This window comes from Lissotriton helveticus, chromosome 5_1, assembly GCF_964261635.1.
Source record: "Lissotriton helveticus chromosome 5_1, aLisHel1.1, whole genome shotgun sequence".
Lineage (NCBI taxonomy): Eukaryota > Metazoa > Chordata > Amphibia > Caudata > Salamandridae > Lissotriton > Lissotriton helveticus.
The window spans coordinates 1348860862-1348886439 of NC_136065.1; the positions used below are offsets into that span (position 1 = coordinate 1348860862).

A 25578-nucleotide genomic window follows, 5' to 3' on the forward strand; every position below is an offset into this window, starting at 1 on the left:
CTACTCTCTCTCGCACCCTCCCCCAGCTCCGCCCCCTCACTACTTGATTGCACGGCCGCTAGGCCGTGCCTCCCCTACTCTCCTCCCCCCTCCTCCTCTCCTCCCCTGCCTGCCTGCCGCTAGAAAGCATGGGATACTGTGCTGCCTTAACTATTTGCTATGGCCATGTTAAAATCAGAGCCAAGTCGTAAATATACATTTTTCCACACCACTGTTTTTTCGATAAAAACGTGATTATTCACAGTTTACGCTGCTAATCCGTGACCAAACAGACAATATGAAGCTCTGAGTCTATTCTCTTCCTAGCGTGCTGTGACTGCCTCCCCCGCTGTATCCCCTCACCCCCCCCCCCCCTGCTGTATCCCCTCACCCCTGGTCTCTCCCCACGTCTCTCCGTTGCTCTCCCCTCTGCTGTCGCTCTCTCTCTCGCTCACTCCCCGGCTCTCTTCTTGCCTTGCTGCTGCTCTGCCTCTTTGTGTCTGATCCCAGGCCCACATGTCGGAGCTGGCAGCCCCCGCGGCTAGTTCCTATCTGTGCGACAGCATTTTTAATTTAACACAACCGCCTTTGATGTTTTCAAATATTTATAGCCAGCTTCAGAGCACTGCAGAAGTGTTTCCATTCAGATGGAACGGCTCGGCTCGCTCTCCTCGTGCAGGCCCTCTTAAACTCGGATCCCGCGGGATTTAGTTCACGCGAAATTCTCTCCGTGTCTCGTGCTTTTCTGTCTCTTTAACTTTTACTTTCCTTTCACAGCCTGTCATATGTTGTTGGACTCTCCCAGAAATAGCTAATGGATCGAAATATCAGAATATACAGAAAATCGAAAACTGCGACCAAGAAAAGCTCGTGCTGAGAAGTAAATCTTTAAATCTAAGAAGGACTTTGCGTGCTTTACAAGTGTTTACAGGGGAACAGCGTAGAACTGCACAGTTAATTTGATAGTACAAGCACATGCAATGGATGCACTTATTTCATATCTGTTTAATCCGTTCATTTTAATTCCTTTGGTCGCTTTAGTTCTAGTCATTATTTCTTTGCCTCTCCGATTGCGCTCTTCAATTACCCTCCACGCCCACAATTTATTTTTCTCATTCTCTGTAGTACTCTGCCAATTCTCACAATGTCTACCATTTTTCGAACCCCGCCTCCCCCCTCCCTCCCAGCCTCCACAGTTTCCGCTCTTCCAATATTCTGAATATTTCTGAATTGTTTCGTTTCTCTCCCTGTATGGAAGTGTGAAGTTTAGAAACTACCTGAAAACGTGGTTATTGAAGCAGGCTGTACACTCACCCTCAACCCCTCACTCACCCTCACTCTCACTCATCCTCACTCACCCTCAACCCCTCACCCTCACTCACCCTCAACCCCTCACCCTAACTCACCCTCACCCTCACTCACCCTCAACCCCTCACTCACCCTCTCACCCTCAACCCCTCAACATCAACCCCTCACCCTTACTCACCCTCACCCACCCTCACTCACCCTCACCCACCCTCACTCACCCTCACCCACCCTCACCCACCCTCACCCTCACTCACCCTCACCCACCCTCACTCACCCTCACCCTCACTCTCACCCTCACTCACTCTCACCCTCACTCACTCTCACCCTCACTCACACTCACCCTCACTCACCCTCACTCACCCTCGCTCTCACTCACCCTCAACCCCTCACCCTCACTCACCCTCAACCCCTCACTCACCCTCACTCACCCTCACCCACCCTCACTCACCCTCAACCCCTCACCCTCACACAGTGCAATAGGTCTCGGAGCATTTGAGTTAGAGCTTTTAGAAATGTTTATGGCTTTTTTTTTTAATTCTTTAGCATTGGCTACAGGAAACAAAAATGCTAAAGATTTACACAAAAACCCATAAACAATTCTAAAAGCACTAACTCTAATGCTGCGAGACCTATTGCATTTCCAATGCTTGTTTCAACTTGCACATATTCTATTGGCCTTTGCGTGTGGCTTTCAAAAATGAAAGCATGCAATTGGCCAAAGGAAGGTGCATGTCCCGCCTTTTCTCTAAACACAGACTCCCATGGCGTCTGGGTCTCGGGAGCCTAGCAGCGGCGGGCCTGGATCAGGGTACTAATTAAACAGAAAGCGACGCCGTGCTTTTTTTTTCAAATGCATTTTTTTGTTGACTTTCGCTTTTGAGCTAACACGTTTCCTGCTCATCAGACACATTCCGAAGGTATCTATCTGTTCCCTGCACTTCCCACTCCCACAATGGCTTTAGAGATAAACAAAGAAATACAAATGTGTGTGTTTTTTATCAGACGAGTTCAGATGGCGTCTGTTCCATGAATTCCCTCCCCGCCTTGTTTTCTTTTGCTCCAGCACCATTTGTTCACCCGATTGGGTAACTGTACATGTTTAAATATAATAATAAGAGTTTACCTTTATTGGTTACCATCTGCATGATTTTTGTAAATCCAAAGTGGAGACTCGAACCCTGTTCCCCAGGCACAAAGTCGGCAGCTCTGTTTCTTACGCCATATTCCTATGGGTTTCCGGTTAGTTCGAAATATAATTTGTGCCACCAGACATGCATAAAGCCTACCAAGTGTTTAACTGATACAATTTATTTTTAATCAATACAGAGGTGTAAACACTAAGACCGTGACGAAGCAGCCCATGTGAAATCTTTACTGATATCTTTACAAGCTGGGAAATCAAAGGCAGCAATGGCAAAGATGCTGAAATCACTCCCTTCATCTCCTCGTGTAAATTCTCTTTTTCCATCCATTGGTCTCTCCATCTATCGCTCTCGCCTCATCTCCTCTCTCGCTCTAGTCTGCCTATCTGATTGCTTTTTCTCTATAGGATAGGCACTTTTCCACCTGCGTACCCGGTGCTATCAATGAGGGCAGCGGGCAAATGCTATACAATATGCTCTTTAGGGGCTGCTCAGAATGCCTGCTCACACTGGGCAGACCCTCCAGGATTTTGCGATTTGCAAAAAAATAGCAAATCTACAGTTCTGAAAAAATGCAGCGATTTTTACAAAAGCACCTGCAAAATCCGACGCCTTCTATTGGCTCCTGTGGCTCTCGCCACGGAGCCAATAAGAGGGTCCTCACAGCAGGCAGGCAAGGTGGTGTGTTTATTTACACTGCTCACCTGCCCTGCTGCTTTTCTTCCTGAGGGCTGAGGGGACTGGTCTCTGGCTGGAGCATCATCGGGCCCAGGTAGGTGCTGCTGCTGCTTGTTGCTGTGGGCCCGCCATGTGCCCAGTGTGCGGCGAGCCCAGGGGGGCATTATTTTTGGGGCCGCCTTATACAGGGAATGCAGCGGACCTAATTAATTTTTTAAGTTTATGTTGGGCCCACCGCATGCGCAGTGGGATTTTTTTGGGGCACGTGGTGGGCACTCGTGGGCATAATACATTTTTTAAAAGTTCATGTTGGGCCCGTAGCATGCCAGGGCGCATTATTTTTAAGCCATGCCCACATGGTGGGCCCTGGAGGGCATTATCTTTCTTTTAAAGTTCATGTTGGGCACATGGGGCACGTGGCGGGCCCTATATATATTTTTTAAGCTTCTGTTGGGCCCACCACGTGCCCAGTGTGTATTATTTTTTGGGCCCGCCACACACGGGGGACGTGAGGGGCCCTGGCGGGCACTATTTTTATTTATTTTTAAGTTTATGTTGGGTATACGGGGCACGCTGCAGGCATAATTAATTTTTTAAGTTCATGTTGGGCACGCTGGGTGCCCAGTGTGCGGCAGGCCCAGGGGGGGCATTATTTTTATGTTTGTTTTGGGCCCGCCATACACTAGGGACGCAAGCCCAGGGGCATATGGGGGGGGCTGTGGTTTTTAAGGAGGCGTAGGGGGATAAGTGGCAGTGTTGTGGCGGAGGTAACATAGAAAGGGCTAGCCGAGCCTGTTCCAACTCTTTTTTTCTTCTTTTGTAGTGTCTCGGAGGAAATAATCTGCTGGTTCAAGAGCCATTGGGCCGCCTGGCAGCTAATATATGCTTGCTGCTGCACAGCGCGGGTGAGTTTTGTGTTCTGTACACTTCTGGGGAGATGAATAATGGGTTTCATAATTGTTTATTTTGTTTTGGGCAATTATGGGATTTTCCATACATACCCGTTAAGCACTTGGCTGCTCTTACTCTTCTCCTCCCCCGAGTGTAAACGCCTAGCTTATGTGCTCCTACAAAGTACAGTTGTACAAATATGTTTTGGACGGTTAGTTTTCACTGTCTTTGCAGGTGGCTCATCCTGCCCTTTTTTGTCCATTTTTCTCCACCCATGCAACCTTTGTCATGTTACTTTTTTTATTTGCAGGCACTTTGGGGAAGGGTTGGTTGTTTTTCGGAAAACATTTTTGCCTTAAGTTTTTTAAGTTTACCTTTCACCCCCACTGCCTTCCACAAACGACTCAAAGTTGCCTAGTGGGACCACACAAATGTGCCATTTCACTTTGCAGGACTTCTGCGTACCTGTATGTATTAATGCTCCACGTATGTAAATTTGCTTCAAAAGGTTTCACGTTCTCCTTTCTTTGCAACTGACCATGCTGTTTTAACACTGTTTGCTCAACTCCGTTTTGGGAGTGCCATTTCCCATTGCGGTTCTATCCCAAAAAGCTTTACATTTTTTGGCCATTTGCAGGTGCTTCAGAAGTACATGCATTTTTAATCATTGCTTTTCCACGTCGTCTTAACTTTCCATTTAACATTTGTAATGCCTTTTCCCCCTTTGAAACACATCTAGTAACACCAAATATATTTGTAGGCAAGTTACGCGACTGCGCCACACCCCCATAAAGAGGACTTAGACTTGCCGAAAGGAACCAACAAGACATGTGGCAGGACTTCTGCCTACCTGTATGCATTAACGCTCCACGTATGTAAATTCGCTTCAAAAGGTTTCACGTTCTCCTTTCTTTGCAACTGACCCTGCTGTTTTAACACCATTTGCTCAACTCGGTTTGGGGAGTGCCATTTCCCATTGCAGTTCTGTCCCAACAGGGTTTCCATTTTTTTGCCATTTGCAGGTGCTTCAGAGTTACATGCATTTTTAATCATTGCTCCCCTACGCTTCCTTAACTTTCCATTCAACAATTGCAATGCCTTTTTCCCCTGTGAAACACATCCAGTAACACCAAATATATTTGTAGGTGAGTTATGTGACTGCGCCACAACGCCAATATCTTTTGGATTCCAATGGAGCAATAAGCCAGCACAACAAAAGCAGAATGGAGAAGTTTCTGCATCCTATGAAGGCTGTGAAGCACCGATCACATCTACCTACCCATATAACCACAGCAGATCGGGCCAGAGAGTACAGTACTGTGATGCATGCTGATGATAGCGTGCTGTTTTGCAGTGTGTGCAATGTGGCGGTGGACCACATCCGGAAACACACAGTGGATATGCGTGCGCAGTCCCAAAAACACTTGAAGTGCGTTCAGATCACTCTTCACCAAAACGTGCCCGTCAGATTTATTTTAATTTTATTTATTTTCAAAGTTTTATATAGCGCGAACAAGATCTTCACAGATATCAGAGCGCTTTAAATAGAGGGGTACATGAGGGAACATAGTCAAACAAAAAGTCAAACAGTACAGTACAGATAGGTGGCTGCAAAGCCCATCACGTGAGTAATAAGACAACTCATACAAATAAGTAGATGGGTCAAGCATGTAGTACAGATCGGTGCAGGGTGTTAACAGAGTTCGAGATAATAGATCAAGTGTATTTAGCCATGAGGATAGCTTTTACTTCTTTTTTAAAGAGTGTAGTGGAAGAGATAAGCCTGGTTTCGGGAGGGAGTGAGTTCCAAATCCTAGGCGCCAATCCTGAGAAGGAGCGCTTGTATGTTTTTTCCTTCCTGAATCTTCGAGGTTTCAGCAGAAGATTGTTTGTGCCTCTCGTGTTTCTAATTCCCCCAGAGATTGTCAGTTTCTGAGCGAGGTAGCCGGGTGAGTTTAGGTGTACCGCCTTGTGTGTCATGCAGGCGATTTTCAGATGTATTCTGGCTTCAAAAGGCAGCCAATTCAGGGATTTCAGGTCAGGGGTAATATGGGAATGCTTTTTTGATCCAGTGATGAGTCTCGCTGCAGCATTCAGAGAAGCTCTTAGTGGTGCGGTAGTAGTTCGGGGGAGTCCGCAGAGGGCGGTGCTGCCGTATTCAATACGTGGGATGACTAGCGCTTGTACTGCTGTTTGGAAGTCTTTGGCTGGGAGGTGGGGTTTAAGTTTCCTCAGAGTATTGATCTGGAATTTCGCTCCCTTTGTTGCCTTGCTGATATGTTGCTGCATGTTGAGGTTGGTGTCAAGTGTTATGCCTAAGGATTTTGCTGAATCCACTATGGTCGGTTGGACATTGAGTGCTGTTAGGTGCTTAAGCCATGTTTGTGTGGTAGATATTTTCGTGGGAGGTGAGATCAGAAGGAACTCAGTCTTCATAGCGTTGAGTTTGAGGTGGTTGTCAGCCAGCCAAGATTGGGTGCTTCTGATCGTTGAGTTCAGACGCAAGATGTCTTTGGGGGATTGTAGCTTGAGATATAGCTGAGTGTCATCGGCGTACATGTGAAAGTTTACGTTGGATGCATGTAGCAAGGAGGTGAGAGGTTCCATGACTAGGTTGAACAAAGTTGGGGATAGAGAGGATCCTTGGGGGACGCCTAGCGTTACAGGTATTGGCGAGGACATCAGGTTGTTGCTCTTGAATTTCTGCGACCTGTTGTGAAGAAAGGAAGTGAACCACTTGAGAACAGTTCCAGATAAACCCATTCTTGTGTTTAGTAGTTCTAGTAGATTCTCATGTTTAACGGTGTCGAATGCTGAAGAGAGATCCAGAAGGATGAGGAGGCAGGTGTCGTTTTGGTCTAGTATTTGAAGTGCGTCGTCAATTATGTGAGTCATAGCAGTTTCTGTGCTGTGTCCTGCTCGGAAGCCTGACTGGTGGGTGTTGAGGAGATCAAATTGCTCAATGTGTTTAGTCAATTGTAGTTGTGCGCATTTTTCCAACAGTTTGGCGAGAGTAGGAATATTGGTGATGGGCCGGTAATTGTTGAGATCAGAGGGGTCAGCTGTAGGTTTCTTTAGTAGAGGTGTGACCTGACCAACTTTGAGGGAGTCAGGTATGCTTCCTTGTTGGAGAGAGCTGTTGATAATTTTAGTCCAGAGAGGGAGAAGCAAAGGGGTAAAGTCTTTTACTGCGGAGGCAGGGAGGGGGTCCGTGAGGTGATTGGATGGTTTCAGGGTGCTGAGCAGTTTGCCGATTTCTTCTTCCGAGTATGTGCCGAAGGTTGCCCATGTAGCATTGTTTTTTGGTTCAGTGGGTGCTAGGCATTGGGGTTTGGAGTAGAGGCTTGCGTCAATGAGGAGATCGCTTTTTATTTTGTCAGTTTTTTGGATGAAGAAAGCAGCGAAGTCTTCACAGGAGGGTGCCTCATGCCTAGTGTTGAGCGGTTGGGGTTGTTCCTTGGATTGTGTTCTGATTAGCTCAAACAGTTTTCTAGGGCGGTTTTTTGCTTGGTTGAGTTGGAGGCTGAAGAAGTCTGATTTTGAGTGTTTTATTTTCCTGAAGTAGGCGTTTCTCTTTTTCTTCAGCTCTTTTCGGTGAACTCGCTTTTCACAAAGAGTACAGCTGCCGGTGCTTCAAATCATGAAATTATAAGTAAGTGGGTCAATGTCTGCACAGCGCTGAACATTCCGTGAGCAAACCCAACCACCCTGTGTTGCGCAAATTTATACACGAGAAAGTATGGAATGGTGGACCGATACCTGGAAGTCATCAGCTTCAGGAAAGTTATCTCCCATAGAGATATATAGAAGCCAAAAATGAGCTGGAACAACAATTGTAAGGTCAGAAGATCAGAGGTATATTTGATGAAACACGTGATGTCGAAGGGCGGTGTGTATTGAATGGGTTATTTGCAGTGGTCTCTGCGCAGGATGGCCGTCAGACCCATACCCACCTGGCAGACACAGTGTTCCTCTCACAGTGCAACCATGGGACTGTAGCGTAAGCAGTTGTGAAGGTGCTCACAGCCTTTTAGAACGTTATTTCCTTTAACACTGACAACGCGGCATACATGCTCAAGGCATACAACACAGTGTTGAGAAATCTGTATACAAACTCCATACATATCACCTGCTTGGCACACATAATGAATCTTATTGGAGAGTCGTTTAGGAAGTTTTTGTGGAGCTAAATGCTTTCCTTATGTACTTCTCGCGCATCTTTTAAATGGCAGGTAGCAGAAAGAGAAGGTACCTGTATCATCTTGCTGAGAACCATGGGATGAAAGCACGGATGGCACCTGACCCTTGCAGTACCCTGTGGAATTCTTGGTTTGCTGCTGTCCAGTACCACTGTAAGTACTTTGAGGCCTATGCTGGGTTTGTGGAGTCTGAGATGCAACTCGGCAAGTCTTGGATAGTTCCACTCAAAGTGCCATATCCACAAATTTATAACCCTTTAGTACTGCCTGTATTCTACCGGATTGCCCAAACCTCAGTGGAATAAAGGCATCCAGTTCTCTCACCTCTGATATAATTTTTGATCGCATGTCTGTGCGGCTATAAGGCTTATAAGGTCACCAAGGGGAGATCTATTGGCTATGCGAATGTTTTTTTTAATTGTGTCAATAACAAATGCCCAGTTCAGGACCCTGCCCATGATGGCATGGAGCCTCATATTCGCCAATCCAGCCCAGTGAAATACTCAATACATGAGGCACAAAATGGTAGTAAAGAATCATGAAACAGGTGGGACCAAGAAAGGAAAGGGGTCTATATACGTTAATAAATCTCTGGAAATTCTGCCAACCCCTCAAGATTAGGTAGACACCCTCAGAATTGCCTAAGTATGGACGAAACGATTAAGCCCATTGGCATCCAAAGTCTAACATCTTTAAAGGTATCCTCAAATATCCCCTTAAATAAAGACAGCAAATCACTCTCATCAAGAATCCAAGGCAGTATACAGGATAATAGTATAAATACTCTGGGAACAAAACTGGTACTACACCCTTTGTATGAATCCCCTAGTCGCCAGGATAGCCTCAATTGGGGCGTAATATTCAAAATACTATCAACTATCCCGTATTTAGCATGTATCAAAACCTCAGATTTAGCATCGGTCAAGATCAAACAATCGCGTCCTGCGAGTCTACTATTACAACTTGGATGGCCAAATGAAATTGTGAATACAAATTTAGATTAAGTTGTTATTTTCTGGAATTTGGTATTAAGATGGAGAAGTGGATCCCTTTAGATTACTTACCCGATGCTAGAGGTATTGGCCCCCAAGGTAGATAAGGAGAGAATAAAGGTGGAAAGCTATAAGCCAAATCCAGTATTTAGAGGAGCGAAAGGAGCATCAGCTACCCAAGCTTGCAGTTCAGGTTTTCCGATTACCAATTTGCACTCGGAGAGCAGAATTTGTGAGTGGTTGCCAAAAAATAATGTTAGAAAAGAAGACTGGTCCTGGTTACCAGCTACCCTTGCGAATGTACATAGAGGAGATGAATATTGAAAGTTTTTAAGATATTGATGATAATGTTGTGCAATTACGAATATGTTCTTGGAATGTCCCTGGATTGACGCATTTATTGTCGGACTACGAAACATTATCATTTCTAAATATCTTTACAATTTTATTATTACAAGAAACGTGGAGTGAGCAAATTACCCCCTTACTTGGCTTTGAGTATAGTCTCCAGGCAGTACGAACAAATAAAATGGGTCATGCAAAGTGTGGGCTCTCATGCTATATAGCGAGTGATTTAAACATAATAGTGGAAGTGGTTGATCTTGACCTGGACTGGCTACAGTGACTAGATTTATACACTACTGAATTTAGTTTAATCATACTCAATGTATATTTCAGAGCTAAGAAAAATAAAATCATGCAGCTGTATGTTCTACGAGATGTTCTTGGTTCATTAATTATTAAGCACTCAGAAGCAGGCCTTAAAGTTTCTGGCGAATTTAATCTACATCTTATTCCGTTTCAGTAAATAAGATTAAGGGAACTGAAAAAGAATGCCGTGATATAATTTCCCAGGCGGGGTTTAGTTTGTTAAATGAAAAATCTAGGCTCACCCCATCATTCAAAAATTAAAATCAAGGATCAATAATTGATTATACATTATCTCAGACAATTTAAAAACAAAAGTGTCTGAATGTGCAGTAATTCCCCGGCTTGAAAGTGCTCATAATCCTCAGATGGTGGCCCTTAATTCATTAGTAAAATGTAACACTAGATATATAGAACTTCCCAATGTGGCCCACTCCTCATATAATCTGAAGAGGCTAAGTTGGCATATGGACAAAGAAGAAAAAATGATAAAAGAAGTAGATCAATGTGATCGGGGGAACGTTAATATGATCGACAAATGGAACTTCATAATTACATCTTTGGTAGAGACCTTTGCCATTAAACATAGGAAACAAACATCTACAAACCAATGGTTTTCCCTCAAGCTATTTAGGTTAAAAAAGTCCCTTAATGAGATGTGCGGGAGGTGTATGTCCATAGATTTCAACATTCCAACTCTGCTTATAAAGAAAATATGAAGGAGCTTAGAAAAGCATACAAATGTGAAGTTTGGAAGGGTAAACTCAATTGTCAAGCAGAACTTTGGAATAGTCTATTATGCGCCTCCAAACGGAATGATGCAAAAAGTTTCTGAATAATTAATAAATAAGCTTGAAAGGGGGGCAATAGGGCATTTTGTGTAAATGTCTCTGAGTCTGACTGGGTAACTTTAATTTCAAAATAGTATGCTACGGTGAGTCAAGAGGCAAAACAAGATGTGTGTAGTGGTTACATTGAAAAAGTACATCAACAATCAATATGGAGAGTGACATATGTAAGGGGATGACTACTCCTGTTAAAATTAGTGATTCAAGCCTCGATATGAATAATTTGCTAGAAAGTGTAAGTAGTAATCAATTAGTTATTTCGTTACGTGGGCTTCGCACAAATGGAACACCAGGTCCTAATGGTGCCCAATGCCTTGTTTCGTGCAAGTTTGGACAACTGGGCCGACATTCTGTCCAATTTGTTTAAGATATATTGACATTGGAAACCGTGCCTGAGGGCACAATCTTGCAGCCTGTCTATAAAAGAGGTATGGTTGACAATCCCGCTAATTATTGTTTAATCTCATTACCGGATGTTGATGCAAAGGTTTTTGCTTCATGTATATTATTAGAATTGGAAAAATGGTCTGAGCATCATCCCGTTTAACCAAACTAGATTTCGGAAGGGCCAAACTACCACTACAAACCTATTGACACTAACTCTACTTGCAGAGAAAGCGGTCTCAAAATAACAACAAGCATTGGAAATGCAATAGGTCTCGCATTAGAAAAGTTGTAGTTATTTGTCTTGTAAAATGACATATTTTATTTGTTGGTTTTTAAAATTGCTAAATTGATGGCTTTGTCATGTACAATGCCAATAGTTATAACTTTCGCGAATGTGACACCTATAGCATTTGGAATGCAACATGTTTTGTATTTACGTCACTTAGATGGCAGCTCTGGTCGTTAGGCCACATCTCTAGAAAGCAGGAGAGTGCAGCAGGGGAGAGAAGCACAGCAATGCAATAGGTCTCGCATTAGGAAAGTTTGAGCTATTGGTATTGTAAAGGACACATTTTTTATTTATGTGCTTGTTTTGAAAATAGCGAAATTAATAGCTTTGTTACTTACAATGGCAATAGTTTTATCTTTCGCAAATGTGACACCTATTGTAACACAATATGTGTTGTGAGGGTGAGTGAGGGGTTGAGGGTGAGTGAGGGTGAGGGGTTGAGGGTGAGTGAGGGTGAGGGTGAGTGAGGGTGAGGGGTTGAGGGTGAGGGGTTGAGGGTGAGGGGTTGAGGGTGAGTGAGGGTGAGTGAGGGTGAGGGGTTGAGGGTGAGTGAGGGTGAGGGTGAGTGAGGGTGAGGGTGAGGGGTTGAGGGTGGGTGAGGGGTTGAGGGTGAGTGAGGGCGAGGGGTTGAGGGTGAGGGTGAGTGAGGGCGAGGGGTTGAGGGTGAGTGAGGGTGAGTGAGGGTGAGTGAGGGTGAGTGAGGGTGAGTGAGGGTGAGTGAGGGTGAGTGAGGGTGAGTGAGGGTGAGTGAGGGTGAGTGAGGGTGAGTGAGGGTGAGTGAGGGTGAGGGTGAGGGTGAGTGAGGGTGAGTGAGGGTGAGGGTGAGTGAGGGTGAGGGTGAGTGAGGGTGAGGGTGAGTGAGTGAGGGTGAGGGGTTGAGGGTGAGTGAGGGTGAGTGAGGGGTTGAGGGTGAGTGAGGGGTTGAGGGTGAGTGAGGGGTTGAGGGTGAGTGGGGGGTTGAGGGTGAGTGGGGGGTGAGGGTGAGTGGGGGTTGAGGGTGAGTGGGGGTTGAGGGTGAGTGGGGGTTGAGGGTGAGTGGGGGTTGAGGGTGAGGGGTTGAGGGTGAGTGAGGGTGAGGGGTTGAGAGTGAGGGTGGGTGAGGGTGGGTGAGGGTGGGTGAGGGTGGGTGAGGGTGGGTGAGGGTGGGTGAGGGTGGGTGAGGGTGGGTGAGTGAGGGTGGGTGAGGGTGAGGGTGGGTGAGGGTGAGGGTGGGTGAGGGTGAGGGTGAGTGAGGGTGAGTGAGGGTGAGTGAGGGTGAGTGAGGGTGAGTGAGGGTGAGTGAGGGTGAGGGTGAGTGAGGGTGAGTGAGGGTGAGGGTGAGTGAGGGTGAGTGAGGGTGAGGGTGAGTGAGGGTGAGGGTGAGTGAGGGTGAGGGTGAGTGAGGGGTTGAGGATGAGTGAGGGTGAGTGAGGGTGAGGGTGAGGGGTTGAGGGTGAGTGAGGGTGAGTGAGGGTGAGGGGTTGAGGGTGAGTGAGGGTGAGGGGTTGAGGGTGAGTGAGGGTGAGGGGTTGAGGGTGAGTGAGGGTGAGTGAGAGTGAGGGTGAGTGAGGGTGAGTGAGGGTGAGTGAGGGGTTGAGGGTGAGGGGTTGAGGGTGAGTGAGGGTGAGGGGTTGAGGGTGAGTGAGGGTGAGTGAGAGTGAGGGTGAGTGAGGGTGAGTGAGGGGTTGAGGGTGAGGGGTTGAGGGTGAGTGAGGGTGAGGGGTTGAGGGTGAGTGAGGGTGAGTGAGAGTGAGGGTGAGTGAGGGTGAGTGAGGGGTTGAGGGTGAGGGGTTGAGGGTGAGTGAGGGTGAGGGGTTGAGGGTGAGGGGTTGAGGGTGAGTGAGGGTGGGTGAGAGTGAGGGTGAGGGTGAGTGAGGGTGAGTGAGAGTGAGGGTGAGGGTGAGTGAGGGTGAGTGAGGGTGAGTGAGGGTGAGTGAGGGTGAGTGAGGGTGAGTGAGGGTGAGTGAGGGTGAGTGAGGGTGAGTGAGGGTGAGTGAGGGTGAGTGAGGGTGAGTGAGGGTGAGTGAGGGTGAGTGAGGGTGAGGGGTTGAGGGGTTGAGGGTGAGGGGTTGAGGGTGAGGGGTTGAGGGTGAGGGGTTGAGGGTGAGGGGTTGAGGGTGAGGGGTTGAGGGTGAGGGGTTGAGGGTGAGGGGTTGAGGGTGAGGGGTTGAGGGTGAGGGGTTGAGGGTGAGGGGTTGAGGGTGAGGGGTTGAGGGTGAGGGGTTGAGGGTGAGTGAGGGTGAGGGGTTGAGGGTGAGGGGTTGAGGGTGAGTGAGGGTGAGGGTGAGTGAGGGTTTGAGGGTGAGTGAGGGTGAGGGGTTGAGGGTGAGTGAGGGTGAGTGAGGGTGAGGGTGAGTGAGGGTGAGGGTGAGTGAGGGTGAGGGTTGAGGGTGAGGGTGAGTGAGGTTGAGGGTGAGTGAGGGTGAGGGTGGGTGAGGGTGAGTGAGGGTGAGTGAGTGAGGGTGAGGGGTTGAGGGTGAGGGGTTGAGGGTTAGGGGTTGAGGGTGAGTGAGGGTGAGGGTGAGTGAGGGTGAGTGAGGGTGAGGGTGAGTGAGGGTGAGTGAGGGTGAGGGGTGGAGGGTGAGTGAGGGTGAGGGTGAGTGAGGGTGAGTGAGGGGTTGAGGGTGAGGGTGAGTGAGGGTGAGGGGTTGAGGGAGGGTGAGGGTGAGGGTGAGTGAGGGTGAGTGAGGGTGAGGGGTTGAGGGTGAGTGAGGGTGAGGGGTTGAGGGTGAGTGAGGGTGAGGGGTTGAGGGTGAGACAGACAGAGCAGACGGCGCAAACACACACAGGAGGCTGCACGTACGGCAATCGCAGAAGGCTCACGCACACAGCGTGCATAAGGTATACCTACATAGCAGATGACGAAGTGAATGTACACACAAACTGTGCCTACAACAGTAAATGCATTCCTTTAGAGAACACACACTTAGAGTATACAAAACATGGCGCACGCCTGCGGGCATAGTCACAAATAGGCACCCATACAGTCTGCGAGTACAGCAGACGCATGCACACAGCAGAAGGCAGCCTGCATAGAAAGACACGAGTGGAGCGCACACGCAGGGACATTCACAGCGTCCACATGAACAGAGCGGGGTCACAGCTGACGCGGCGCTCGTGCAGGATACAACACACATGATTGAAGAGAGAGACAACTTGGAGGAATGCTTATAGGTGTGTGTGTAGACGATGAGGGTGTGAAGCAGCAGGAATTTAATCTCCTATTTTTTATATGAAATGTTGAGTTGCCCATAAAACCGTGTCTTGTTAAAAGGGTTATAAAAATAGTTATGATTAAAATCCTTGACTCGCTCACTTTTCTGATTGACATTGTATCAGCTGGGATAGATAGTCAAAGCTGTCTAGTAGAAACTTCCAGTAAATTAGTATCGGGAGAGGCGGCATAACATGATTATTCGCTCTGCATAGGAGCTCTTTAGATGATGCAGTCTAATAAAAAAAAATAGGAGGTTTGCCAATGACATTTTGCTCCAAATTCAAAGATACAACTAACTGCTGATTTACCTTAATCAGTGACACGGTGAAGCATGAACGCATGCGGTAATGACGGAGATGCAGTTCTTGACCCGAGTTACAGTTTCACGTTTCTTACTGGGGGTTGTTTTGCAACTTTACAGATTGGAATAATAATAATCCACTTTGCTGAACAATATAACATGTGAATTCACCACGAACCTATTGCAACTCGGTGTAAAAAGATAAAATCCCAAATCAAGACACAAGTATTGTTGCAAAAGGTGGTGTGAAGCAGCAGGAAAAGACAGCACCAACCCTAACGAAAACGAGTCAAAAGAAACACGGGAGACGGCGGAGGGCATTGCTGTGGGGAGGGGGGGGAGGAGAAATGCGACACGGCGGGCAGGGGAGGGGGCGGAGCGGGTAAAAAAAAAAAAAGCAAGACGGAGAGAAGGCAGAGAAGGGGAGGGGGGAGGAGAAATGCGACACGGCGGGCAGGGGAGGGGGCGGAGCGGGTAGAGCGGCATGTGGGTGTGAAGCAGCCGGGGCCTTTGAAGTGAAGCTAAGCTTCACTTCAAAAGGTGTGGGAGGAATGCGGCTGAGGGAACAGACGGCGATTTGGTGATGTGCACGCGCATTTTAGGTCAATGAGCAAGCGCATTGACCTAAAAGCCACGGGCACAGCACCAAATCGCCGCAGTTAGGTAAACTTTGTTTAAAGCCCTATAGTCTCGCTCTGCTCAATGCGCATGCGCATTGACAGGCGAGACCTAAAAATGTATTAATAGTCTTTATTGATTTAAAGGCAGCTTTTGACTCAGTGCCACAAAATCTGTTATGGAAAAAATTACTAGGCTGTGGAATCCCAGGCAAATTGTTCAGGGACATTATTCTTTTGGATCTGGATACCTGGGTCCAAGTTAAATTGGGTGATGGTAGATCATTAACAAAGAAAACTAGTACATATATTGGCCTAAAGCAGGGGTGTGTCCTTCCTCCTAGGCTTTTTAACTTATTTTTAGCAGATCTTGCTCAGCATTTAGACTCTGTAAATGCTCATGTGCCAAGGTTGGGGGGGAAGTGCAAATTAGCTAACTCCAATATGCAGATGATACTACCCTTCTCAACCACACACCTATCGCTCTCCAACGACTCATAAATGCTTTTGATGTTTATATAGACTCGAATTGAATGATAAAAAGACTAAAACCATGTAAATTGGACTTACCAAACAAACGTTTGATACATGGAGAGCTAGAGCAGCACCAATTGAAGTTGTTAAAACATACAGACATTGAGGAGTGGTGTTTGATAACAGTGTTTCTTTTAAATTTCATTTTAAAGAACTAAGAGCAAAAACAGTGGTTTTAATTCATACTTTTAAAAGTTTTTAAAAAAATTGTTGAATTGTCAATCTTCTGATTATATTCTTAAAGTCATGAAAGCTAAGTTAGAACCAACTCTTTGATATGGTTCTCCCATTACCAGGGGGAAAAGATGTAAAACTTTTAGATTTATTGCTGGTCAAGGCTTTTAAAACCATTTTTGGGTTCCCGAGACAGTAGGGCAAGCAAGAGTTAGATTTGAGTTCGGTCTCTGACTGTGGTGTCAGCTGGAGTATTTTTTAAATGTATGTACTCTATGTTTTCTGCTGCCCCTGCCTCCCTGGGAAATTACTACTGCATTGATATAAATAAGACCATCCATACTGTAAAATGGAGATCCCATATTTTAACATTTTAAGGGATATTAGTCTGCAAGTAGCCCTTCAGGAATTCACACCGTCTAATTAAAAGTTACGTACAAAAAAACGAATTAAAATTGAATCAAACCACATTAGCAGAGAAAAAGCATGCTTGGTATGTGATTAATTCACATCAGTCGTTACTAATTCAGCCCTATTTGATGGCATATTTCTCTGCCAATATAAAAAAATGGTTTCTTAAATCTACGAATGGGAATACAATCTGAAAAAAGAGTATAGGCAGCCCTGGATTGAGCAATGGGAGGGTACTAGCTGCAGATTATGTGGATGGTCACAAGAATCATTAGTCGATTTAGTATGTGTGTGTCATTATTATTATTATTTAATTCTTGTTGAGCGCTTGGCTACCCATAGGCATCCCAGCGCTCTCAAGCAAACGGACAAGAAAGGAGACTTTAATGTGTGTTCTGGAATAGCCATGTTTTTAGTTGTTTCCTGAACGTTAGATGGTCAGGAATGGATCGGAGCTTGGTCGGGTGAGAGTTCCATCGGATGGAGGCATTGTGCGAGAACATGCGTTTGCCTGCTCTTGCTCTCCTCGTTTTAGGAACACTGGATTGGAAAAGATTGGCAGATCTAAGGTTACGTGAGGGTCGGTGAAAACGTAGGAGGGCATGATTTATTTTAGGGCCTGTATTCCAGAGCGTCTTGTCATAGTGCTTTGAATTTAACGCGTTCTGCTATGGGCAGCCCGTGTAGAGCTATTAATGCTGGTTTCGCAGATTGTTTTCCTGGAATATTGTGAAGTAGTCTGGCTGCGGAGTTCTGCACTATCAGGAGCTTCCTAATCGTGGTTTTAGGAGTTCCTAGGTAGAGTGAATTACAATAGTCCAGCTGGGGGAGAATCAGGGATTGTACCATGGTTCTGCGCACAGTATCCGGGAGAAGTGGTAGAATCTTTCTTAGTTGTCTTAGGATGCCAAAGCATGCGGCTGCTTCTAGAACCGCTTGATAATCAAGCTTGAGCGAGCTGTCAAGCCAGATTCTTAAGCTTTTAATCTTCTCTTTAGGCTTGGGGGGGGGACCGAGGCAGCTTGGCCAACTTATGCTTGAATGTGTTTCGGCTTTATTTCCGAGTATCATTAGCTCCGTTTTGTCCCCATTGAGTTTGAGGAACGATTGGTCCATCCAAGTGGCTACCTGCTCCAGGCAGGACTTAAGGTCAATGGGGTTATCCTTAGGGTGTGCTAGGGCTACTACCAGTTGGGTGTCGTCAGCGTATGGAACTATTCTGACTCCATAAGGCTGTACTATCTCGGCCAGTGGTTTTGGGTACACTTTAAAAAGGGTGGGGCTTAGAGATGAACCCTGCGGAACCCCGCAGGTAAGTGGAATCTCTCTTGATGCGTACCTGCCTTCGAACACTTGGAACGTTCTATCTGATAGGAATGACTTCAACCATGCTAAGGCCTTTCCTACGACTCCTATCTCTATGAGTCTGTCTAATAGGATCCTGTGGTTTACCGTATCAAAAGCGGCCGTAAGATATAGCAGGATAACTGCCACTGTTCCTCCAAGATCCAGCACTTTCCTAGCTTCCTTCATTACCGTTAGGAGTGCTGTTTCCGTCCCATGGTTAGGTCGGAAGCCTGTCTGTGATCTGTGCAGAATGTCTTGTGATTCCAGATAGTGGGACAGTATTTTTGTTCACGTGTTTCTCTAGTATCTTTCTGACGAATGGAAGGAGTGAAACCGGTCTATAGTTCCCCAAGTTATCTGGATTCAGATATTTTTTTGCATAAGTGCTTTCACCATTGCATGTTTCCACCTTACCGGTACTGTAGAAGTGGTCAGGGAAAGGTTGAGCATTTCCAGGAGTACTGGGAGGATAGTTTCCTTGACTTTCTTTAGCATGTGTGCGGGCGCTGGGTCGCTAGGAGATCCTGATTTGATTTCCCCGAAAAATGTTATCCAGGGTAGTGAAATCTATGATCGGGATTTCTTCGAGAAGCCATAGTTTCTGTGGCCCACTAGCTGTTTCGGGGTGTGGTGTATCCTTCTGCTGAGGGGGTTGGATGCGTGAAAGGAGGTGGGTGGCTGTATTTACTTAAAAACACATTATACAGTGAGTAAAAGACAATTGTGCAAGTTGCCGGTAAATGGATTACTGTTAGAAATGGGATTTCTGGTTGACTAAGACTTGTGCCAAGGCCAGGCAGAAACCACCACTCTAGTCAGGGCCAGGGAGTTACACACTGAGGATAAACCCTGCTCACCCCCTTGGCAGCTTGGCATGAGCAGTCAAGCTCATCTCATAAGCAATGTGCAAAGCATTTGAGCAACACCCCCCCCCCCCCCCGGGCCAAGTCCAAGAATTCCAATAACGGCGTCTTTATTTAAAACACCTTTTTTTTAAGATCTGCAAGTCAGGCACTTGTTAGGTCCTTATCTGGGGAGTTCTGTTGTTATGTCAGTTAATTACATTTTTAAATGCAGCTGAAAAGTGTTTGGTATCGCCGGTTTGAGATGAACTAAATTCAGTCAGACACCTAGTAGTACAAACAGAACCTACTATACCTATTTCGGGATGGATATACTTGTTACACTTTACTAGTGTCCTGTTATCATGAAATTTTAACAAATGACACTTTGGCACTTTAACAACAATGAGGTGTGATATCTTGTTATAGTATTTGTGGAATCTTTCTTTAAAAATAATCCTGGGTCTAACAAAATTGATGCACTTTATCATTGAGCTATGGATTAACCATTTATGCATGCTGGCACTTTAATATGTGCGATATCTTGCTATAATAATCATTGACATTTTTAAAAATTAATGAGTTTCTCTTTGGAATCAGTTCTTATTGTATGATCCGGTCTATATTTTGTTTAATAGGATATTTATGAATGCATTGGTCCAATTATTAATAATATTTGATGTATTGAGTTCCCCTGTTTTATATATTACATGATTGTGAAGTGTTTTGATTGCAATGATTTTTATTAATAACGCAATAAAGTATTTAACCACAATGTTGGTCTGGATTTAATACAACCCAGTTCCTTTATAAAATCAGGAATAAAATTGTGAATACACGCCATACATTTTGCAGAGCAAACACCAAGTGAAGAAGAGTCCGAGATGAGGTTTTGTTACATGGCAATTGCAAATTGTTACTGTTTTGTCGTATTGTCCCAAGGAGAAACAGAGTTGCCATCTTATGCATACAAATCTAAACCAAGTGAGGAGCGAGCATTCCCAAGAATGTAAACCCAAGTCTAGCTGTTGTTCCGAATGTGGACAGGCTTGAGTCATAAAATACTCTTTATTAGAGTTTTTTTTAGTTCATCCTCATTCCCTTCTTGGATCCTTGTTTTCAAGAAAGACGCTTTAAACCATCTTTTGTCTATAGGTGTCATTTCAGATGGCTCAGTAAACACAGCAGGCCTACCCAATTTCTCAGTACCAGACTTTAGGTATGCAATCTGTGGAAGCTCCAGCCCATGGCCACAAGCCTAATGGTCTTGTATTTTTGCTTTATTTAAAGATGCAATTAGATGCACCATAATGAATTCCATAAAACCAAAAGGCACCAATAGACTTTTACTAGCAGCCCTCTGGAGAACAGCGGCACTTGGCTGCTGATAACTTGACAAAGCAGGAACATTCAGAAAGCTTTGAAACAAATGGGCAAACCTAATTTACACATTAAGTAAATGTAAAGAAGAAAATAAAGTATCCTAGACAACTTATCTTTAGGAACACCTTTAGTTTTAAAGACATCTTGCACTAAACATGTAAAAACATGATGAAGTCTGCAAACTTTTTAAAAAAAGTGTATCTTATTAACACGCATAAGCGTTTTACCATAGTAGATCAGATTGTATCACTGAATCAAGAGGCATTTATTACCAGTGATAGTTTTCAAATATGATCTTGGAAACATTCATGCCGCCCCATTCTGAAAACAATGTCATTAGTGAACCAAGAGGCAAGTCATTTGTCAAGTGCACCTTGTGTGTAGTCTTGTTAATTGTATAGTTTGAACAACATTATAGTTTACTAAATAAAACACTAGTGAAGGTTTTGTATAGCACACATCTTAAACTTGTATATTTTAAGGGGCTCAAATATGTGGTAGTGAAGAAATAAAGGCAAAGTGAAATTGACAATTGCCTAAGATCACGCAATTTCATCAAGTTGGGTGGCAGGACGCATACCACGTTTTCTGGTTTCACACTTTGCAATTCAGCCACCAGATGAGTATCTCTTTCCCTCTCTTGTTTTCCATTAAAAGTTAATAGTTTTACTTAAATTTTTGGTGCATGAGAATAGAGCGTTGGGGCAGCCAGTAGTTATGTGAAGTTTTGATTTGTGGTCTACAACATGCATTGGCTTCATGTGGCCCTATGCCCACCTTTAATTACCCTGAGCCTCGGGCATTCCACAGGCAGTACTTTGCAGCCCCCGGGGGAAGTGTTTACGAGTACCCATGACCTAGTCACAGCGCTTCATGTGATGTATGCCCAAGAGGCGCAAATACATATTATTTTCTTCGCCCTGTAAGCTACTCACATCATTGTAACTCCAATGTCCAGAAACATGTCAAAACAGGCAAACATTTTCTATTAAAAATGTACTTAAGTTGGGCAATTGTTTTGTTTCTAATGTTAGCTGCCAGATAAAATAAAAATCCAATGGACTGTGCAAAAAGTTGCTTCCTCATAGATTAGGAAGAAACTCACGTGATGGCAGAGTCAAAAGACACCCCTATGTCCCTCTCAATAAACTTTCCTTTAATTGAGCAGTATGTGTCCTTAAGATTTTAGGACCAGACACTATGGTGAATATTTTCAACCTTGGTTCCCAAATTCATTTGTTCCATAAAGAAAACAAAAAAGTGTCAAATCTTTTTAGACCATCAGCAGTTTGGGATAGAAGCACTTTGTCGTCAACATATAGAACACACAGCATATAGTAAAATGGGTATAAGCTTTTTCAAGTGACATATCCGGTCCTTTCTCAATAAGATGAACATCAAGATCAGTAATATACAGCAGTCACAGAATCTGTGCCATCTATTCAATGAGCCACAAAATAATTAGCTGACATTGACCGTTTCAAGATTGTTGTTCATACCAATCGCTATGATACATTTTTCTTACGTTTCGAAATAAACTACATATGTAGGAAAGAGAAATGCATTTTGAAGTTGATCATTTAGCCCCTGCATCATAATGCACTTATCAGATTAGTGTTTGTGGACTATTTTTGAGGATAGACGATTTGGTGACTTAACTGTATACCTATGAAAAAACAATCAATTGAGGTCTGTAAATGGAGTGGTGTTTTGGGTACTTGAAAATTTTGGAGCATAGGACTGTAGAATGCAAGGGCAATGTAGTGACCAACCAATAGATGACAGAGTTGCACTGCGTGACAGATACCTGGAAAGGCAGCTAGGGGGTGGGAATGGCTCCTAGGCCCTAACCAACGAGGTGGTGAGGGGAGCAAAGAATAGACGGACCAGAAAGGGCAGAGATAACTCCTCTGAACCTCTCATACCATGCAGGATGGGGCTGTGTGCATCCTTTTTGACATTACAGTGTAAAATCCTGTTTTAGTTTCAAAGCCTGCTTTGCTTGGGGTTACGCCACTCAGCAGGGGAAATGCATCAATTCCACTGGATCCACAAGGGCTGAGAAAGCACCTTGGGCCCACTTTCAAGGGGCCAGGACTAGGGCAGCACCACTTGGCAAAGTAGACTCATAGATGGCAGAGTCCAGGTGCAAGCTGGTTGGAAGCCTGTTGTGTTTTGAGGCTTCAGATCCGGAGGCCAGTCAACTAGCCCTTAGAGTCACTCTGGGCTTCTAGGTTCAAGAGATGCAGGGCCAGTCCTTCTCAACCATACAAGAGGGCAGCAGGTCAGCACAGAAGGGCAACAGTCCTTCAGAGCAGCAGTCTAGCAAAGGGGCAATCCTTTCAGCAGCACAACAGTCGTTCTTCCTGGCAGAGTATTCACAGGTCTAGAAGTGTACTGAGGAGTTGGTGTCTGAGATCCAATATTTATACCCGGTTGTGCCTTTGAAGTAGGGGGAGAAGCTTCTAGAGTTGCCCCTTTGAAGTCCCCAGGCATCCCGACTTCCCTGCCCAGGATCCAGACCAACAACAGGAGGGATGCAACCATTTGCATAGAGGGAGGACTCAGCCTACTCCTCAAGTGTATGTAGGGCTGTGCCCTCCGATCATGCCAGTGATGGCCCATCACATCCACCAAATTTTGAGTTGTCTACTGACCCTGTGGAAAACTCTGTACATTGACCGGAACCGCTGCCACAGCCGTTCCTGTCAACATGTGAAACATTCGACAGATGGTACCCTCCACCATAATTGCTGCTTTTTCTTTTTTTTCCAAAAACAAGCTATTTTTAATAAATAGAAAAAGAATGAGCCCCAAACCTTGGGAGATGAGAGAGAAAAAAAAACCAGCCACTGCGTACTGACACCTCTGACACGAAGTAACCACTTTAGGACCAAACAATTCAAGCCCGGACCTGACAGTAGTGTCCTATGAAGAACCTCATAATCAACAGGCTTGTGCCTACTTTTTTATATCCATAGATTGTGCACAATAATATCAACTGTGCTTGTCCATGCCCAATCACCACTTAGTCCCCCACCACCATCTTCTTCCCCCACTGGTCTAGTGCACAGAACAGGGCAATAAATCAACTGGTTAATCGATCAACAAAGATGGCAGCTTCGGGGGCTAAGACTCCATCCAAAAGGTAGGGTTGTACAAGGGATCAATAACTGCAAACTTAATAATCCAATACCACTACCAGGTAACTCAGGACACCGTGGTTTTCGAGGAAGGGAATTGTGGACAACTATGTGTCAGAACAGTGTCCCTCTACACCTACAACTGTGGCACAGTATACTCTTAAACGCATGAAAGTATGTCTCAAAGCTTAATCATTAAGATAACTTTTTTATTTGTTCTCATTTCAAAGCATTCATAAACATCATTTTGTTCACAGCTCCAATAGAGAGTTGACAAGGAATTTTATTTAAGAGTTGAATAACTCAGTGTTTCAGTTGCTCACCTGCGAGTCATGAATCTGAGCGCTGCTCATTTTCAGTCCCAGACTTTCATTTGAAAGACTTGTGAATTCTTGCGGTTAATGCTGCTGTTGAGCTAAGTAGATTGACACAACTGACAATGGATTTGCAATGAAGCACGTTAGGGCTGGAAATATAATGCCCAGAAGATATGGATCAATGTTAAAGTACCAGATAGCTCTATTGCATTAATTCATGCATTACACAAATCACTTTTTTTGTTTTCTATGCGAGACGGCTTAAGTGCAGCTGGTTACCCAGACATGAGTAACATGCTCACTGTTTTACAGGACTCAAGCAGCGCCTTACTGAAGAAACCCAAAAATGCCAAACCTGGCCTGCTTTTGTTCCCATTTATGGGCACTGGCTTTGGCAGTTCAGGCTGGATGTTTCTTTTGGTAGCATGTCTAAAACGGATTTGCAAATGGCTGGAGTTATATGGTGGTCAAAATATGATGGGCAAAAGTGAGGCCTTGGGCACCAGCGACAGAGATTAATTCAAGCATGTCTTCCATCATCTTTTGTGATCCTAAGTGAAACACTCCAATTATGATTGGTATGCCCCCAGAGCTGGGTCATTTACTCACAGGAATTAGTGCAACCACTTACCAATGAGGCCCAACAAGCCCAAAACCTGCCTGGGTTTGTGTCCTAATCTGGAGGGGGCATTTGGGGATTGTCTCCCACCAGGGTAAACAACTGAGATGGGTGATGTCCAGGTTATCCACACGGACCCTGCAAGAATGATTTGGCATGTGAAAGTTATCAATAGGTCGGAACCCCGAAAATGGGGGTTCCGTATGTTACTGTTGTACCGTTACCCCGTAACAGTGAGTCTGTGTCAACACTCCTGCTCTGCGACACCACAGGGACCTGACCTGCTTCTACTGCAAAAGGGAAGACTGATTTGCCTATTGCTAATCTCTGCTATAGCATAGAGGGGATCACAACAAACTTCACTGGAGTACAGCGTAAGTGGTTAACAGTAGCAGCGGCTGTCTAAAATGTATTCAAGCATTCAATCCATATTTTTTTGTTTTTCTATAACAAACGGCCCGACGTCATCAATAAACTGCATTCAATTTCTGTAGTTCTTCCTTCGATATATTATTATGATGTGCAGATGTAGTCCAATTGAGGTGCAACACGACTACAAATTGATATATTAAAAGACAGACTGACTTTGGTAGCTACACTTATAAGACTGTCAGACTGAGTCACCTAGTTAAAACACCACGCCTCTCAATCACCTCAACGTGAGCGAAATGATATTCTACTTTTAAAAGCAGTGAGAAAAGGCAGAGGCTGATTGGCCCAGCTGTTTTTCTACTGCTGCGCACGCGCTACAGGGTTGCAGTGGGCTCGGGTGATTATCTCCTAAATTGGTCTTCCAGTGAGCTTACTTGAGTATTCTCGCCCTCACGGAAGGCCTGGGCCACGCGCTGTCGCAGAAACACCCCCAGGTCCCGGCCACGTTTCGTTTCATCCAGTGGCCACTCTTCGCAGAGTTTCAGGAAGCGACGATACCTGGTGGCCGCCATATTTGTGACGTAGATGTCATCCCTCCATCCGGTCCGGTGCTCTGAGGAGGAGCAATTCATTCCGCCTACCGCCCACCCCTTTGATGTCATTCATTATTCCCTAAAACCTATGCACGTGTACAGCGGTGGGCGGAGTTAGGTTTACTTTGTCCCAGAGAAGAAAAGCACACTTCACGTTGGAGAGTGGAAAGATAACATCGGTGAAATTGGTTGCTGTCATTGAGCCGCCTACGATGTGAGCATACTTTTGTATATCCCCCTTGCCCAAGTTGTATTTATTTTTTTAACATAGTTCACATATTGGCAAATCCAATAGATCTCGCCTCTGCAAGAGCTATTGTGTTGCAAATTTGTTTTAGCCATGTTGAACACCAGCGTGGCTGCTGTTC

The 25578-nt window shown here is 45.1% G+C and overlaps 1 protein-coding gene across 1 annotated transcript in view; it reads right to left on the reverse strand.

Annotated features, from left to right (window-relative positions):
- Positions 1–25235, reverse strand: part of UQCC2 (ubiquinol-cytochrome c reductase complex assembly factor 2) — a 64683-nt gene extending 39448 nt beyond the window's left edge. The window contains exon 1 of the mRNA XM_078641252.1: positions 25052–25235. Within this exon, the coding sequence (XP_078497378.1) occupies positions 25052–25189 (138 nt within the window). The 5' untranslated portion in view covers positions 25190–25235. The remainder of the gene's footprint in view (positions 1–25051) is intronic.
- Between the last annotated feature and the right edge of the window lie 343 nt (positions 25236–25578).